The 15423-nt window shown below is 43.7% G+C and overlaps 1 protein-coding gene and 1 non-coding gene across 12 annotated transcripts in view; one reads left to right on the plus strand and one right to left on the minus strand.

Annotated features, from left to right (window-relative positions):
• The window catches only part of PTK2 (protein tyrosine kinase 2), a 208749-nt gene that overhangs the window by 153579 nt on the left and 39747 nt on the right, over positions 1-15423 (minus strand). For 5 of the 11 annotated variants that reach the window (XM_065902557.1, XM_065902558.1, XM_065902549.1 and 2 more), the window contains exons 3-4: positions 7916-8163; positions 2825-3143 (exon numbers count right to left, since the gene is read on the minus strand). The exons of 2 other annotated variants lie outside the window; for them this stretch is intronic. In XM_065902557.1, the coding sequence (XP_065758629.1) occupies positions 2825-2924 (100 nt within the window). In that variant the 5' untranslated portion in view covers positions 2925-3143; positions 7916-8163. Of the gene's footprint in view, positions 1-2824; positions 3144-7915; positions 8164-15104; positions 15152-15423 lie in introns of those variants that run through there. 4 more of the 11 variants (XM_065902550.1, XM_065902555.1, XM_065902553.1 and 1 more) reach the window with 4 other exon arrangements.
• Positions 9087-9193, plus strand: LOC136145338 (U6 spliceosomal RNA). The gene has a single exon (XR_010658774.1). It is a non-coding gene; the product is annotated as a U6 spliceosomal RNA (small nuclear RNA).

Consider the following 15423-nt stretch of genomic DNA (forward strand, 5'->3'; position numbering starts at 1 on the left):
GTTGGAGAACTAGAATGCAGCACATGTGCTGCTACAAGAGGAAACACAGAGACCAGTTCACTGCTTTCGTTGAGCAACTTTTAAGGCAAGTGGATTAGCTAACTCTACATAGAATTTGCTCATTCATTTGGTAATATTTATTTATGCCAATTACTTGTCAAGCAGAAAGAAATTTGACACAACCCCTGACTTTGTTAAGTTTACCATCCAGCAAAGAAGAGATCAAACAAGTGTGATACACTATGATCAATAACAGTAAACTCAAGACAGACGCAAAGACTCAGGAGGGAACATCAGGAAGAAGCTGGTTTAACCAAGCGAAGACCTACGGGTAGGCTGGAGCTGGCTGGGCAGAGGAGGGAAGAGAAGAGGCAACGGCAGGTGCAGGAGACCTGAGAGGAAAGACTCCGGCTGTGCTGGGCGCTGAACAGCCAACAGGGACGAGAGGCCCACGGCCCAGGGCTGGAGAGGGCGGAGACAGGCGAGGCAGCCAGCAGGCCAGGTAAAGAGGCTGCAGCCTCGCCTCATTCTGGGGAGAAGCCACAGCAGTTCTAACACCACCACCAGATTTATGTTTCTATAAAATCCCTCCGCAGGTATGTGAAGGATGAACATGTGAGGACACAGGAAGACAAACAGGAAGCAACTCCCATGGCCCAGAGCGGGAGAAGGTGAGGAACCGTCAGAATAAAAAGATGGATCCCTTATACGTGGAGGAAAGCGTCAGAGAGGCACCCTGGGTCTGTGGCATGATCAACTGAGTGGACAGAGCTTTGACACGTTTATTAGACAGGATTTGGGGAAGAACTGATTTCAGCAGCAACAAATAAGAAGCTCCTCTCTGGCTGGTATCAGATGCTTGTGAAAACTATACATGTAGATATCAAGAGACAGCTGACCCCTGGACTCTGAGACACAGAAGAGAAGAGGGGCTGTACCCAGAGATGGACGGATGGATGTATGTTTAAAATGCTGATCCAGAAAAAACATGATTTTAACCAGAGGATCCAGAATCACACAAAGGAACTATTAATAGTATATTCAATTTCAATCTGCCACTGAAAGACAGAGGGGGGGGTGGAAATCAACAGCACATTTGTTCCTGACAACCAAATCTGACACCTCTCAATCCTTCCCAGTCTTTCAAAAAGACAAAACAAACAACGCACACATTGACATAATACAAGAACTTTCCAAGGAGGACTTTCTGCACTTAGTACCCTTGCAGTCAATTACACAGCACTGTAAACATTTACACTTACTTCAATAGTCTGAATCTAAACTGTCTTCAAGCCTAGGAGATTATGACACAGTTGAACACAATTTATAGCAACATCTTCTTAAATATGTTAAAACATGTTAAAATATACTCTTCCTCGGGTGCAATCTAAGGCGGGTTCTTTAACATTAAGTTCATCAGTACAATAATGTTATTATAGAAAAGTCTCCAGACTGTTTTAAGGATAAAGGTTTCAGTTCAAATACACAAATATGGGCTTATTACTTTTAGGCTGTTCTAGTAAGGATTTTACCCATCTTACATAGGGCCATGGCTGTTCTATGAAGTTAATGTGACTGATAAGACCCAGTGTGAGCTTTAGGACGTCCAACTGCAGACCAAGCTTTGGATATACAGTCTCTGGGTTTGAGGTGTGTCTCTATCTAAAAGTAGTGATTTTACACTTGAAAATAACCAATTCAGCCAATTCCTGGATAGGAACATTGCTGTCAGTATCACACAGCAAAAATTAATCGGGACGAACACCTCGGGGTGAGAGAGTAAGCAGAGAAGGCAGCGGGGCCTGTCCTGAGACCGTGCCCCACCCCCGAGGTTAGAACCTGCTCTGCAATGATCCACCTGAGAAGACGCCTGCTCCAGTCCTACAGGCAGACGGACGTGACCTCAACACCCTCTCTACCTTTTCCCTCCTGTATACAGATGAGCTCTTTTCTCAGGCCCACAGCCCATCTCTATCAGAATGATATTCCAATAAAAACACCTCTATTTATTCTGCAGTCAGCAAATATAATGGAAAAATAACTGGCTGCAATCGACTGCTTTGGGATGAGCAAAAACACTATAATCTCTTCCAAAGTTCACACTTCTAGTAAGATATTTAGATTTTTTTTCAATAATAAAATATTCACTACTAAAGTAAAGCAGCCTACCCATTTTGGTCTTATTCATATGTGAATTATATGCATTCTTAACTTCTAAAGATGTTCCTCAAACATGTGTTACAATGAAATGCTACATTTTATGTTTTTATTTTTATATAACTAAACCCTCTAACCACATCACAGGGGAAAGCTATTTATTCACAGCCCTGAAGACCCTTAGAGACAAGCCCTCCTTGCAATAACAAGGAGTTTCCAAATAAATATACAATCTTTACAGTGAGTAAAGGAAACGAATTTTTGAAATATGAAAATCTATGTTATTCCTTTTCCTATAGTCCTGTTTAAACTAGAAATTAGTCTCTTTATCCTTTAAAAACTTCCACATGGCAGAATGAATAAGGACATCTTGATTAAAACTCAAAATAAAACATGAAACTTTAAGAGACAAAGGACAGGCTATAGAAAAAAATATCTTACTCACTAAATGCAGTTTCATAAAAACAATTTCATTTACTATTTGAAATGCTCTCTAAATGGTTTTACGCAATAGTTGCAAACCCATACCAAATAATTTCCATCTTTCCTTAAATTTAACTTTAAATCTATTTGAAATAAGTCCTGACAAACTCTTATCCACCTTTTTAGTGCAAAAGGATGAATCTAAATAAAACTTAAACCGAACAGATTTTTAAGTTATTTATACCTTTAGCCCAACACACTGGAAATGGACTACAGCCGCTCTTCTCCATACAGACAGCACCTGCAGGTTCCAGGGCCCCTTGGCCCGCCACTTCCAACAACATAAACTCAGTCCTAGAAAGACCACGCCAGGAGTCCGAGCACCAAGTCCCCGGTCATCACTCCCACTGGACTTGCTTCGATCCACATTCAAGACTAAGCTTCCCCTCTGTGCTCCTTTTTTCAGAGCTTGAAGCAAAATTTGGGAGGTGTTCCTTCTGTAATATTTTCCAGCAGCTTGAAGAATGCCTCTCAGCTACAGAATCTTCTCAAGCTTCCGCAATCTGAAACACAGACCGTCCTGGCCGGATTAAGCTCCTGAACAGAAAGAAACCAGCAAGTAACATGACCCCAAGGATCTGTGTTCCTAGATTCATTCAGGGAAGGAGGGCGAGAGGGCGGGGAGGAGGGGACAGAGGGAGGGACAGAGGGAGGAGCCCCGGGCAGTCGGGAGCCTGCGCCTTATTAATATGCTAATCTCACCCTTCTGTTCAATTCATCTGGCTGACTTCTGTTTACAGAACTGACAGGCGACTCTAAAACTGGGTAAGCTGCAAATCAAGTCTGACCCAGATCAGGTCTGTAGGTGCCCATGCAAACCATTTTTGTTTTCAAAGTCGTGCTTCTGGCATTTTACCAGCCTAATTCTGACCTTACAGTTAAAAATAATTACCTTAATGAAATAAGAATAATTTTGAAAATAAAATGCTGATCAATACTAAAAACAAGTCTGTAAAAACTATGTCCATAGGAACCCAAATGTATTTGAGGTTAAGGTATTTCTTCAGATGGGTACTTGAAAAGTAAGTTTGTAAATTTATAAAAACTATCTAGAAAACACATAAAAACAAGAATATGAGGTTGCCAGATACTTTCAAAATTAGTTTAATGGAATCCTGAGAGATCCAAGATGCATTTCTTTTTTTAGCTTTAAAATATAGTAATAAACTCATACGGAACAAGTAGGAGAGAAAAACACTCTAATAATCTGTAAGAGCAACTTTCTTTGAAAATGCGAAGCTACTTACTTTCTTCATTCAAACTGAGAGATAATTAAGGTCATCTAAAAAATTCAGCTATCTGAACACATTCCACACTTAGGATCTGAGCAGTGAGATAATATTATCTTAGCAGAAAGATAATAAGTAACTAGGCTCCTAGAGCCTTGCCTGAGCACAGTTTAGCCCTCCTAACATATGGGTAATTTTGTTAGGAGAAAATCCCACACACTAATAAAAAGACAAGTACTCTACTTAACAGTGAACAGGATCTTATGACTTCACTAACTTCTTGGGGGGGGTGGGGCCGGGACTGAACAAAGGCTGTGTCCAGGGATGCCTCAGGGTTGGGTGTTCTGCTTCAACAGCTCGAGATGCTGCTTGGTCTGCAGGCTTTACCTTCAGGCTCCTAACTATAGGCCCAACTCAAGTGACTGCCCCTATGCCACAGTGAAAACTATCATTTACCACAGAAAACTCTGAAGTCAGGCAACAGTGGGAAGAAAGGGGGGCTCCAGAAAACACAGGCAAGCAAGCCAGAAAGAGAGCAGAAGAAAGAGGCAGGCAGACCCGGTGGAACTCCTGAAAACCAGCCCAGCCTGCCCCACTGCTGAGGCAAGCCGAGGACAGAAAGGCCCGCTGCCACCATGGGTGCATCAAGGCACATCCCAGGTATCTGGGCGTCCAGTTCAGCCCCTCAAGCAGGGCTCAGGGCTTAATCTGAACCATCAACCAACAGACTACAAATGGCCCAAGCAAACTGGGAGTCTCTCTTGGAACCTAAGATTCTCAAAAATGTAAAACACAACTCAAAGCTACCTTTCCTTGTCACCAATCATATTCCACACAGCAGATACTGATGACATCTAATTTTCACATTGAAGCAAAAACAGTACCACCACCACTTTGAAAGATGAGTAAAGACAGGGCCTTTCAACCAGACAGAGGTACGGTCAACTAAGCCCACCCACCATCCAGGAACAGGGTCTCCACCCACAGACCAGAAGGCGAGGCAGCAGCTGTCCAGAGTGAGCAGTGGGTGGGGCCGGAGCGCACGCAGGGTGGTGGAGGTGGACACGGCGCCCAGGGAGAGCAGGCGTGAGGGGGGAAGCCTCCTAGGGTTCAGATGAGGTAACCAGAGGGTGGCAGCTTTCTCTCCCTCCAACCAAGCTAACTGATACTTTATTTCAGTATCCGAAAGTCACCTTCCAGTGTGCAAGGTGCAAGGTCGGAAAAGTTGGAAAGATACAGAGAAGCAAAACTTCTCCAGGACAGAAGGACCAGAGACAGCTACAAGGAAGTTCAGCACCTCTGGTGGTGGTGGGTCAGTCGCTAAGTCGTGTCCAACTCTGCGAGCCCATGGACTTGTAGCCCGCCAGGCTCCTCTGTCCATGGGATTCTCCAGGCAAGAATACTGGAGTAGGTTGCCCTTTCTTCCTCCAGGGGATTTTCCAAAGCCAAAACTGAACCAGGGTCTCCTGTCTTGCAGGCAGATTCTTTACCAACTGAGTTACAAGGGAAGCCCTCTGCACCGCTGAGGCTGGTGAAAAGAAAAAGCCACTGGTGTGAGGGCAGAGAAGGATGCAGATGCTCTGGGAACAGCAGGACAGCACCTACGAGTCAGCCCTGTGCCAGCTGCTTCAATCCTGAACACACCCCAAAAGAGCACTTCCTCCCCCGTGTGTACAGAAGATGATCCTGAGGTTCCAGGTGGACCTGCCTCAGGCCGAAGAGCTGAAAAAGGATGAGTCCTAGCCAGGTTGGTCATCTCTCTACTCCTGTTTTCTTTTTGCTAAACATTAAAACAACTCCTGCTTTTAAATTCCCAATCCAGTGACATCTCGAAAAGAACAGGAAAGGCCTACAGTTCATGGCAACAGAAGTGAAAAAAGCAAGCAATCCCTTTAAGCTCTGATTTATGAAATTCTACATGTTAATACAGAAAGTTCTTTGATATTTGAAACAACTTTTTTGTAGTATCTGTCTGGCTAAGAACAACTAGTTAACTGGTAAGTCCACTTCACAAGTAAACTCTTAATTAAAATTTACAAGAAAGATTACTATTTGCCCAGGCCCCAAGCCTTAGTCACCCCGACTCCTCTCTCTGTCTCTGAGGATCAAATCAATCCATCAGCAAAACCCATTATCCTTGCCTTGAAACTATACCTGAGAGGGCTGTGACCTCTCCCGGCCCACTGCCCTGTGCCTGCTGCCGTCCTGCACTCGGGTCAAAGCCACATGCCAACCGCGCTCCCTCATCTCCGATCCGGCTGCCCCATACTCCACTCTCAACCCAGCAGCTGCAACTGACCCTTCCTTTCAAAACCATCAACCACACCATCCCATTCCTTTGCTAAAACTCACCGAAAGTTCTCCAGCTCCCCAAGCGGGTGACCTACACACAGCACAGTCTGTAGGCCCTGAAGGCCCCCCTCCCACCCACACCACAACCCTCAGCAAGCCCACCCCTGGGGTCCTCTCAGCTCCGAGCACACTGACCTCCACTCTGCTTTGTGCCCACACCAGGCGTGCATGACCACAGGTGTCCCTCCAGGGGGGCACTCCTGTCTCAGATAACCACAAGGCTCAAATGTGACTCACTCCACTCACCCTGTCTAACAGTGCAGAGCCACACCCTAATCCCAGTTCCACCTGCCCCAAAGCACAGGCACCTCCTACAACCCCTGTGACTTATCCCTGCCCCACCACGACACGCTCTCCACAGCAGGAAGGACACCTCTGGGTCTGTGCACTGTCCCCAGGGCCTTACCAATACGGTCAGTACAGTGTATAGGCCGCACTCCACACCACCCTCTCGCCCCGTAGGAAGGAGGAGATGGCAGAGCGGCAGTCTAGGGCCTAGCTGTCAGAGCCCGACACTAAGCTCCATGACAGCATGGCCAGCCTTGGTCTTGGCCACTGCGTCACCTCCAAGATCCAGCAAAGGGGTTTGAAAAATATCTACAGAATGAACATGTGCATCATACGTGTTGCAAACCTTGCTTTTCTCCCCAATGACAATGGAAAAAGAAAAACTGATATGAATTCTAGGAAAACCATATGGAAATACCCTTCCCCACCTGACATAAAAAATAAACCACACAACTGAAGTATTCTGATACTCTGAACAGAACTTCCACTGCAGATGTTAATAGAGCCAAATGATACTAGTGTGATAAGATAAAACCACTGGAGGGCTAGCAAAGAATGCTATGAACAAAGTTAGTGAGCAGAAGAACCCTTCACATACTATGTAGGTCTGCCCACTCTGGCTTCCCTACAGAAACCTGAAATAAGAAAGTCATCAGGGGGGACTTCCCTGATGGCCCAGTGGTTAAGACTCTGCTCTTTCGATGCTGGGGGGAGTTGGGGGGTGGGCAGTGTTGTTGTCCGATCCTGGTCAGGGAACCAAGATTCCACATGTCCCAGGGTACAGCCAAAAAAACATTTTTTAAAAAAAATTTTAAGAAATAAACAATCTTTAAAATAAGAAAGAAAAGAAAGTCACTGGGAAAGAACTATCAAGAAACAAACTGCTTGCAAATGTCACAACAGCAGCTCACAAAGATTCAACCCTGAAGTTCAAGTTCTCATACACTGCTCACGGTTTCCATAGTTTGCCTTAAGTTAGACCAAAACTCCTCGGCAGTACTTCTTAGAAGAGTAAAGCACTGGTAAACGGTTTTATGTCAACCAACAAGAGGAATTTTTGTAAAAACATATAATGTAATTCACATTATATACACAATTCAAAATTTACCTTGCCTTTCTTTATGCTTCATTAATCAAAAGTTACAGATTTAAATAAAATCAACACTTTTACAACATGGTACCTCCCTTAGCAACTGACAGGTACAATATACTCAACTTCTGTCAGGTGGGTGCCTGTTCTAAGCTTACTTCCATTCAGACTCAGAGAATTATCTGTTCAATGTCACTGTGACTCACTGTCTCCATCACAAACACAGAAAAAAAATTTTCTGGAAGTTTTAATATCAATAAAAATTATGACTTGGTAAGAACTAAAGAAACTTAGTCTTAACAATGGATATAATTACCTTCTGAAGACAAACAGACAATAGGTCTCAAAACACAACATACTCCAAAAGGTGATGGTACTGGTATTACTTGTTTTCCCAGCCAAGCTTCGTGACAATTACCATACCTCCCTTCTGTTACTCTGGAGGAACTCTGGGGAAGTTGAGGAAGGCACTGAATTTGCAACTGGAAGATGCAAAGGAGCCCCAGTTCTACCCATGGGACAAAGAAAGAGTCATTTCACCATTCTGAACCTCAGTCTGTTCACCTGAAAAACAAGGACAACGACTATCACTTATTGAACTGTGAAAATGTCAGTCACAAAACAGCAGAAGAGCAACACTAATAATAATGAAAATATGATAATAATGATGCCAAGTTAATGCCTACTATGCACCAAGCCCAGTTCCAAGCACTTTTAAAATACTGACTTATTTAGTTATTAAAAACCACTCCCAGGAGGCAGACTCTATCACCTCCACTGCACAGATGAAGAAACTGGAGCACAGAGAGATAACTTGTTCCAGGTCACAGAGCTTGTAGGAGCAGAGCTGGAAATCAAACTCGGCCAGCTAGGCCCACAGTCTGTGTTCCTTACCAATCTGCTCGGTGTGCATGCATGCTAAGTTGCTCAGTCATGTCCAACTCTTTGTGATCTCATGGACTGTAGTCCACCAGGCTCCTCTGCCCATGGAATTTTCCAGGCAAGAATACTGGAGTGGGTTGTCATTTCCTTCTCCAGGGGACCCTCCTGACCCAGGGACTGAATCCGCTTCTCTGGCATCTCCTGTACTGGCAGGTGGACTCATTACCACTGTGCCGTCTGGGAAGCTCAATTAGCTAAGTGCCTTACACCTATTTTCTCAATTAACACAACCAACGATGTGCTGCTGCTGCTAAGTCACTTCAGTCGAGTCCGACTCTACGCGACCCCATAGATGGCAGCCCACTAGGCTCCCCCGTCCCTGGGATTCTCCAGGCAAGAACACGAGTGGGCTGCCATTTCCTTCTCCAGTGCCTGAAAGTGGAAAGTGAAAGTGAAGTCACTCAGTCGTGTCTGCCTCTTAGCGACCCCATGGACTGCAGCCCACCAGGCTCCTCCGTCCATGGGATTTTCCAGGTAGGAGCACTGGAGTGGGGTGCCATTGCCTTCTCCGACCAATGATGGAGATGATGTTAAAATCCACAGGTGTGCTCGCTTCGGCAGCACATATACTAAAATTGGAACGATACAGAGAAGATTAGCATGGCCCCTGCGCAAGGATGATATGCAAATTCGGGAAGCGTTCCATATTTTTTTAAAGATCTAAATGTAAGACCAGAAACTATAAAACTCCTAGAGGAGAACATAGGCAAAACACTCTCTGACATAAATCACAGCAAGATCCTCTATGACCCACCTCCCAGAATATTGGAAATAAAAGCAAAAATAAACAAATGGGACCTAATGAAACTTAAAAGCTTTTGCACAACAAAGGAAACTATAAGTAAGGTGAAAAGACAGCCCTCAGATTGGGAGAAAATAATAGCAAATGAGGAAACAGACAAAGGATTCATCTCAAAAATATACAAGCAACTCCTGAAGCTCAATTCCAGAAAAATAAATGACCCAATCAATAAATGGGCCAAAGAACTAAACAGACATTTCTCCAAAGAAGACATACAAACACATGAAAAGATGCTCAACATCACTCATTATCAGAGAAATGCAAATCAAAACCACAATGAGGTACCATTACACGCCAGTCAGGATGGTTGCTATCCAAAAGTCTACAAGCAATAAATGCTGGAGAGGGTGTGGAGAAAAGGGAACCCTCTTACACTGTTGGTGGGAATGCAAACTAGTACAGCCACTATGGAAAACAGTGTGGAGATTTCTTAAAAAACTGGAAACAGAACTGCCATATGACCCAGCAAAACCACTTCTGGGCATACACATCGAGGAAACCAGATCTGAAAGAGACACGTGCACCCCAATGTTCATCGCAGCACTGTTTATAATAGCCAGGACATGGAAGCAACCTAGATGCCCATCAGCAGATGAATGGATAAGGAAGCTGTGGTACATATACACCATGGAATATTACTCAGCCATTAAAAAGAATTCATTTGAATCAGTTCTAATGAGATGGATGAAACTGGAGCCCATTATACAAGTGAAGTAAGCCAGAAAGATAAAGAACATTACAGTATACTAACACATATATATGGAATTTAGAAAGATGGTAACGATAACCCTATATGCAAACAGAAAAAGAGACACAGAAGTACAGAACAGACTTTTGAACTCTGTGGGAGAAGGTGAGGGTGGGATGTTTCGAAAGAACAGCATGTATATTATCTATGGTGAAACAGATCACCAGCCCAGGTGGGATGCATGAGTCAAGTGCTCGGGCCTGGTGGGCTGGGAAGACCCAGAGGAATCGGGTGGAGAGGGAGGTGGGAGGGGGGATCGGGATGGGGAATACGTGTAACTCTATGGCTGATACATATCAATGTATGACAAAACCCACTGACTGAAAAAAAAAAAATCCACAGGTGACACGTGAACAAACCGAGGAGCAGAGAAATGAAGTAGCATACCTAACATCAAGCTAGCACCGACACTAGGGTACCAGCCAGACCACACCCTTCAACTACCACCCCAGTGACGCTACCTGCAGAGGCTGCAAAGCTTTCCAGAGAGGGGGGGAGGCAGGCCCCACCTGGCCTCCAGAGGATAACTACTGGGTCACGGTGAGGACCAAAGGGACAAAGAGGAAGAGAAGAAATGTGCCTGAGGGCAGAACACGAGACAGACAGGCCACTCTCTCCCCTACACAGCACCCCCGCGGTGGTCCCTGGTGTCAGCAATCCTGCCCAGAACACACTCAGACAAGATGCTGAGCCTGCAGCTGGTACCTGAAAGACGCATCCAAACCACCAGGAGACACCCATCTATCGTAACGGATGAAGCCACACTCAAGAGATGAGACAGAGGGAAAATATCTTCTAAAAAGGCAGAAAGCCCTGAACCTATTATTAATCTAAATAATCCTGAACTAGAGGGTTCTCAGAGACACTAGCTCATGGCCATTTCTTATTTTGCCACATAAAAGATCAGCACTAAGTTCCAGGTTAAGAATCAATTGAGAGTTTAAGAGGGAAAACAGGACCCTGACATGTGTGAGAAGACGCTGCTGTAGTTTTTCAGAGCACAACGGCAACAGAGGAGCAGTGACACAGGGCAAGGGAAGACACTCCCCGAGCCAAACTTTCAGCCTAAACACACTGAACAGGCTACAGGGTCGAGGGCGGCCTGTGTGTGCTGACCAGAGACACAGACGATCAAAAGCAATCACGCAGTTAATTAATATGTTGAGACTGTTCAACTTTGAAACTTTCATTGAACAGGCATATACATATCCTACTTACCTGATCATTTCATCACCATCTATTTTTTACCCTATAAATCCAATTTATCCATAGTTTGACCACTCACCTTATTTAGCAAACAGCGACAGTATCAAAGCACTGGCTCCCCGAGTTAGGCAAGTGAAGCGGAGAGAGCCCAAGGTTCAGAACCTCTGGCGTCTGGTTAAAAACCAGGCCGTGCGGCTGCAGGCTGAGCACAGAGGGCTGTAGCTAAAAGGGGCGCTGGGGCCAGGGGGACCCCTGGTGGTAAACGAGCCTCTTCTACAACCTACATTCCTCAGCTATAAAGAGGGACACATCAACCACCTACATTTTAAATTATCCCTCACAGTGGCGTGGAAAAAGAAGGCGTTTCTAAAGTGTAACCCAACAGAAGCACCCAGCTGGGATCCAGTCCTGACTCCAGTTATACTCTGAGTAAGAGGCACCGATGAGGCTTCTCTCTTTCCAAACACAGCTGCACAGTTGGCTGGTTTCCTTTGTCCATCTCCCTCCTCCATGACTCTGGTCTTGTCACACTGGTGTCAACAGATGCTATTCCAACTCAGCCACAAGCATACAGAGTCACTTTTTCAATTCTACCTAAAATTTTTTATCATTAAAAAGTTATTAAACTCAGCCATAAAAAAAGAAAGAAACAAAGCCATTTGCAGCAGCATGGATGCAACTAGAGATTACCATACTAAGTGAAGTCAGAAAGAGAAAGACAAATACCATATGATATCACTTATATATGGAAACTGACATATGGCACAAATGAACCTATTTGTTAAAGACAAGACTCACAGAGAACAGACTTGTGGCTGCCAGGGAGGAGGGGGAGAAGGGGAGGAGCAGCTGGGAGTCTGGGGTTGGTAGATGCAAACTATTACATTTAGAACAGATAAACAAGGTCCTACTGCACAGCACAGAGAACTATCTTCAATATCCTATGTAAACCATAATGGAAGAGAATATTTAAAAAAAGAATATATGTATGTGTATAACTGAGTCACTTCTCTGTATAGCAGAGATTGGCACATTATGAATCAACCATACTTCAATTTTTTAAAAGTTATTAAAACCAATGCCACCCTTATCAGGATGATTATTACTATTTAAAAAAAAAAAAAGAAAATAACAAGTGTTGGCAGAGATGGGGAGAGACAGAAACTCTTGCATACCATTGGTGGGAACGTAAATGGTGAATCTGCTACAGAAAAGACCGAAGGTTCTTCAAAGGAGTCAAAACTAGAACTACCACATGATCGAGCAGTTCCACTTGGGGAATCCTACATCAAAAAGAACTGAAGGCAGGGTCTTGAAGAGATTCGCACACCTCTGTTCATAGCAAGTATCCACAACAGTCAAGAAGCGGAAGCAACCCAAGTGTTCATCAATGGCTGAATGCAAAAATGCAGTGTATATTACAGTGGGATATTATTCAGCCTTTGAAAGGAAGGAAATCCTGTGACCTGTGAAACAAGCACAGGTACTGTATGTGTACTGTGTGATTCCACTTATTCGAGGCATCTAAGGTAGTCAAGCTCATAGGAACAGAAAGTAGAACAGTGACTACCAGGAGGCGGGGAGAGGGGAAAGGGGGTACAGAGCTTCAGATTTGCAAGATAAGCCTAGAGATCTGTTTCTCAATGACGTTCATACCCTTAACACCACTGAAAGACACACTTAAGAACAGCTAAGATGGCAAATTTTATGTTCTGTATTTTTTGCCTATCCCAATAAAAAACTTAAAATGTTAAAACCACTTTAAAAGAACGCATCTCACATTTTACAACAAATCTGCAAATATGACACAAATATGTCTACCGGTATGGACAAAGGGGAAAGCCTGGAGACATCAGAACAAGCCTGAAGTGCAAGAAGAAGGAAAAAGAGAGACAACAACCTATCCTGGACTAGGCTAGATACTGGCCCAGCGCTGCTGACGCTGGTCTGCCACTGGACAAGCGCTTTATGTGGCTTACAAAAATTAACCCCTTAATAAAATCTGAGATCATTACTAGTATCACCATTTTCAAGAAAAGAAACAGGCTTACAGAGGTACGGGACATAAGATCCGATGAGACTTTGTAAAAGTCAAGGCCACACATGACTCCAAAGCCTAAGCCTGAAAGCCTCAAGCTGTCCATTCAGTTTGTTTGAAATATTCCTTGAATTCTGACCTTGCCACACAGTAGATATGTGACCCAGGGCACTTTTTTTCTTTTTTAACTTCTCTTTGACTTGGTTTTCTCATCAGTTAAATGAACTTTAAAATTACATCTACCATTCACAGCTGTTAGGAGAATTAAATATCATAACATAAAGGGCTTTGACATCATCAGGGTATTACTTTGCATCTTCTGGGCTGGCACAGTGACTTAATAAGCACCAGGAATCCAAGAGTACCTAGGACAGACCCCGGGTCCCCAGGAAGCTGAGAGCTCACAGAGGACACACAAGTCCCAATAACCACACTCCTGGCAGACTGGTTGAGGAAACCCCCAGTAAACCTCCTGCACTGTTCAAGGGTTAAATGGTTCAGAGGTTTCTCTGAATCACTGAAAAAACTGGGAACTGCCTCCATGCTGAAAAGAAGGGGAATGAGCAAATAAAGCCTGGAATATAAAGATGAGTGACTACACACATGTGTAAAAAAAATGGTGTTTGCTAAAAAGTTTTCACTGATACTGGAAAATATTCATTAATTAAAAGAAAAAAAGGAACATGTTCTATAGAGAATTAAGGTAACTCCCAGTCCTAAACTTCAAGGATTTTCAATATATATATATTTAAGTAATAAAAATAATAAATGAACACAAGAAAATAACTTTTAAAAGAAATTATATCTGGTAAAGTTCCCATTATTTTTCTAAATAACACACAGTCAAACAACACATCAAAAGAGAAATTGAGAAAATGTTCAGCACAGGACTGACAATTAAAAACAGAAGATCAAAATCTTTAAGATGGAGTTGAAAGAGTACACAGAGGAAATTTTTAACTTTAAGCACTTACATTTAAAGGGCAAAAACATGAGTTGTCTGGTTTTTTTTACCTTAAATGAGAAAAAGCACTAGCAAATTAAACCCAAAGTAAGTAGAAGTTAAGAAAGAACAAGGAGCAGCGCTGGGGCAAAAGGAAAAATAAGTAATAATGACCCTGTCTTCATTAAAAGTTTGGTTCCATCCATCATGGACCTTTTGCATTGATTCTTGACTTCTAAAAATACTGCTCAGACACCACTTATCTTGATGACCAAGTGTTTTGGGGTCCCTGAGAAACGCCTCGCCAGAGTCCTGCCCACACCTTCCCATTCCCACACTCCACTTCCGCCCACTGGCCCACCCGCCACAACCCCAAGGCTCCCCACACCTAGTGCAATCACCTAGGGCTTTGTGAAACTAGAAACATTTCTGCCCAAGGCGTGTTAAATACAGTCACTCGACTCTGAAAGTTCCCTCTGAGAACAATAAAGGGATTCAAATACTTCTTTTTAAACACCAGAATCACAGTAACTAAACTGTAAAAGTGTATCTGTTTTACTGGAAGCAGTTGTGATGCATTTTTTACACTGAACCAACAAACTCCTGAATTCATTAATGTCTGATCTTAAAGGAAGGAGGCAAGCCCTAAAAATGTGTAAGCAAAATCCATGCTTGCTTAAGGCTATTTGCACCTCCTATGAAACAGCAGAAATCCTTCTTATTTAGGTCCCAAGAGCTGGAATAAAAGCAGCAACTGCTCAAATTCACAAGCCACATGGGCAGGGCATGACGGCTTCACAGGAGAGGAGAGTCTGTAACAACTCACTTATTCAAAGATTCCTCCTTCCCCCTTTTTTTGAGATGTTTGAATCCAAGGGAGGTGTAACAGCATGTCCCCTAGAAAAACAGGAAAACTGCATAAAGTACAATAATCAGAGAGACGCTGGGGAGTGAGAACAAGAGGGGCTAAGACTTCAGAGGGTGAAGAACCACAAAGCCGAGCGGGTCTCCTGCAGCTACTTTGAACTTTGGTGTTTATTTGCCAATCCTGTGAACAAGGAGGAGGCTTGAGAGCCCAGGCTCGGCATCCACAGAAAACTGCCGCCAGAGGTCAGAGAAGCATGAGAAGCTTTGGCAAGCTAACA

This window comes from Muntiacus reevesi, chromosome 12 (genome assembly GCF_963930625.1).
Source record: "Muntiacus reevesi chromosome 12, mMunRee1.1, whole genome shotgun sequence".
Classification (NCBI taxonomy): domain Eukaryota; kingdom Metazoa; phylum Chordata; class Mammalia; order Artiodactyla; family Cervidae; genus Muntiacus; species Muntiacus reevesi.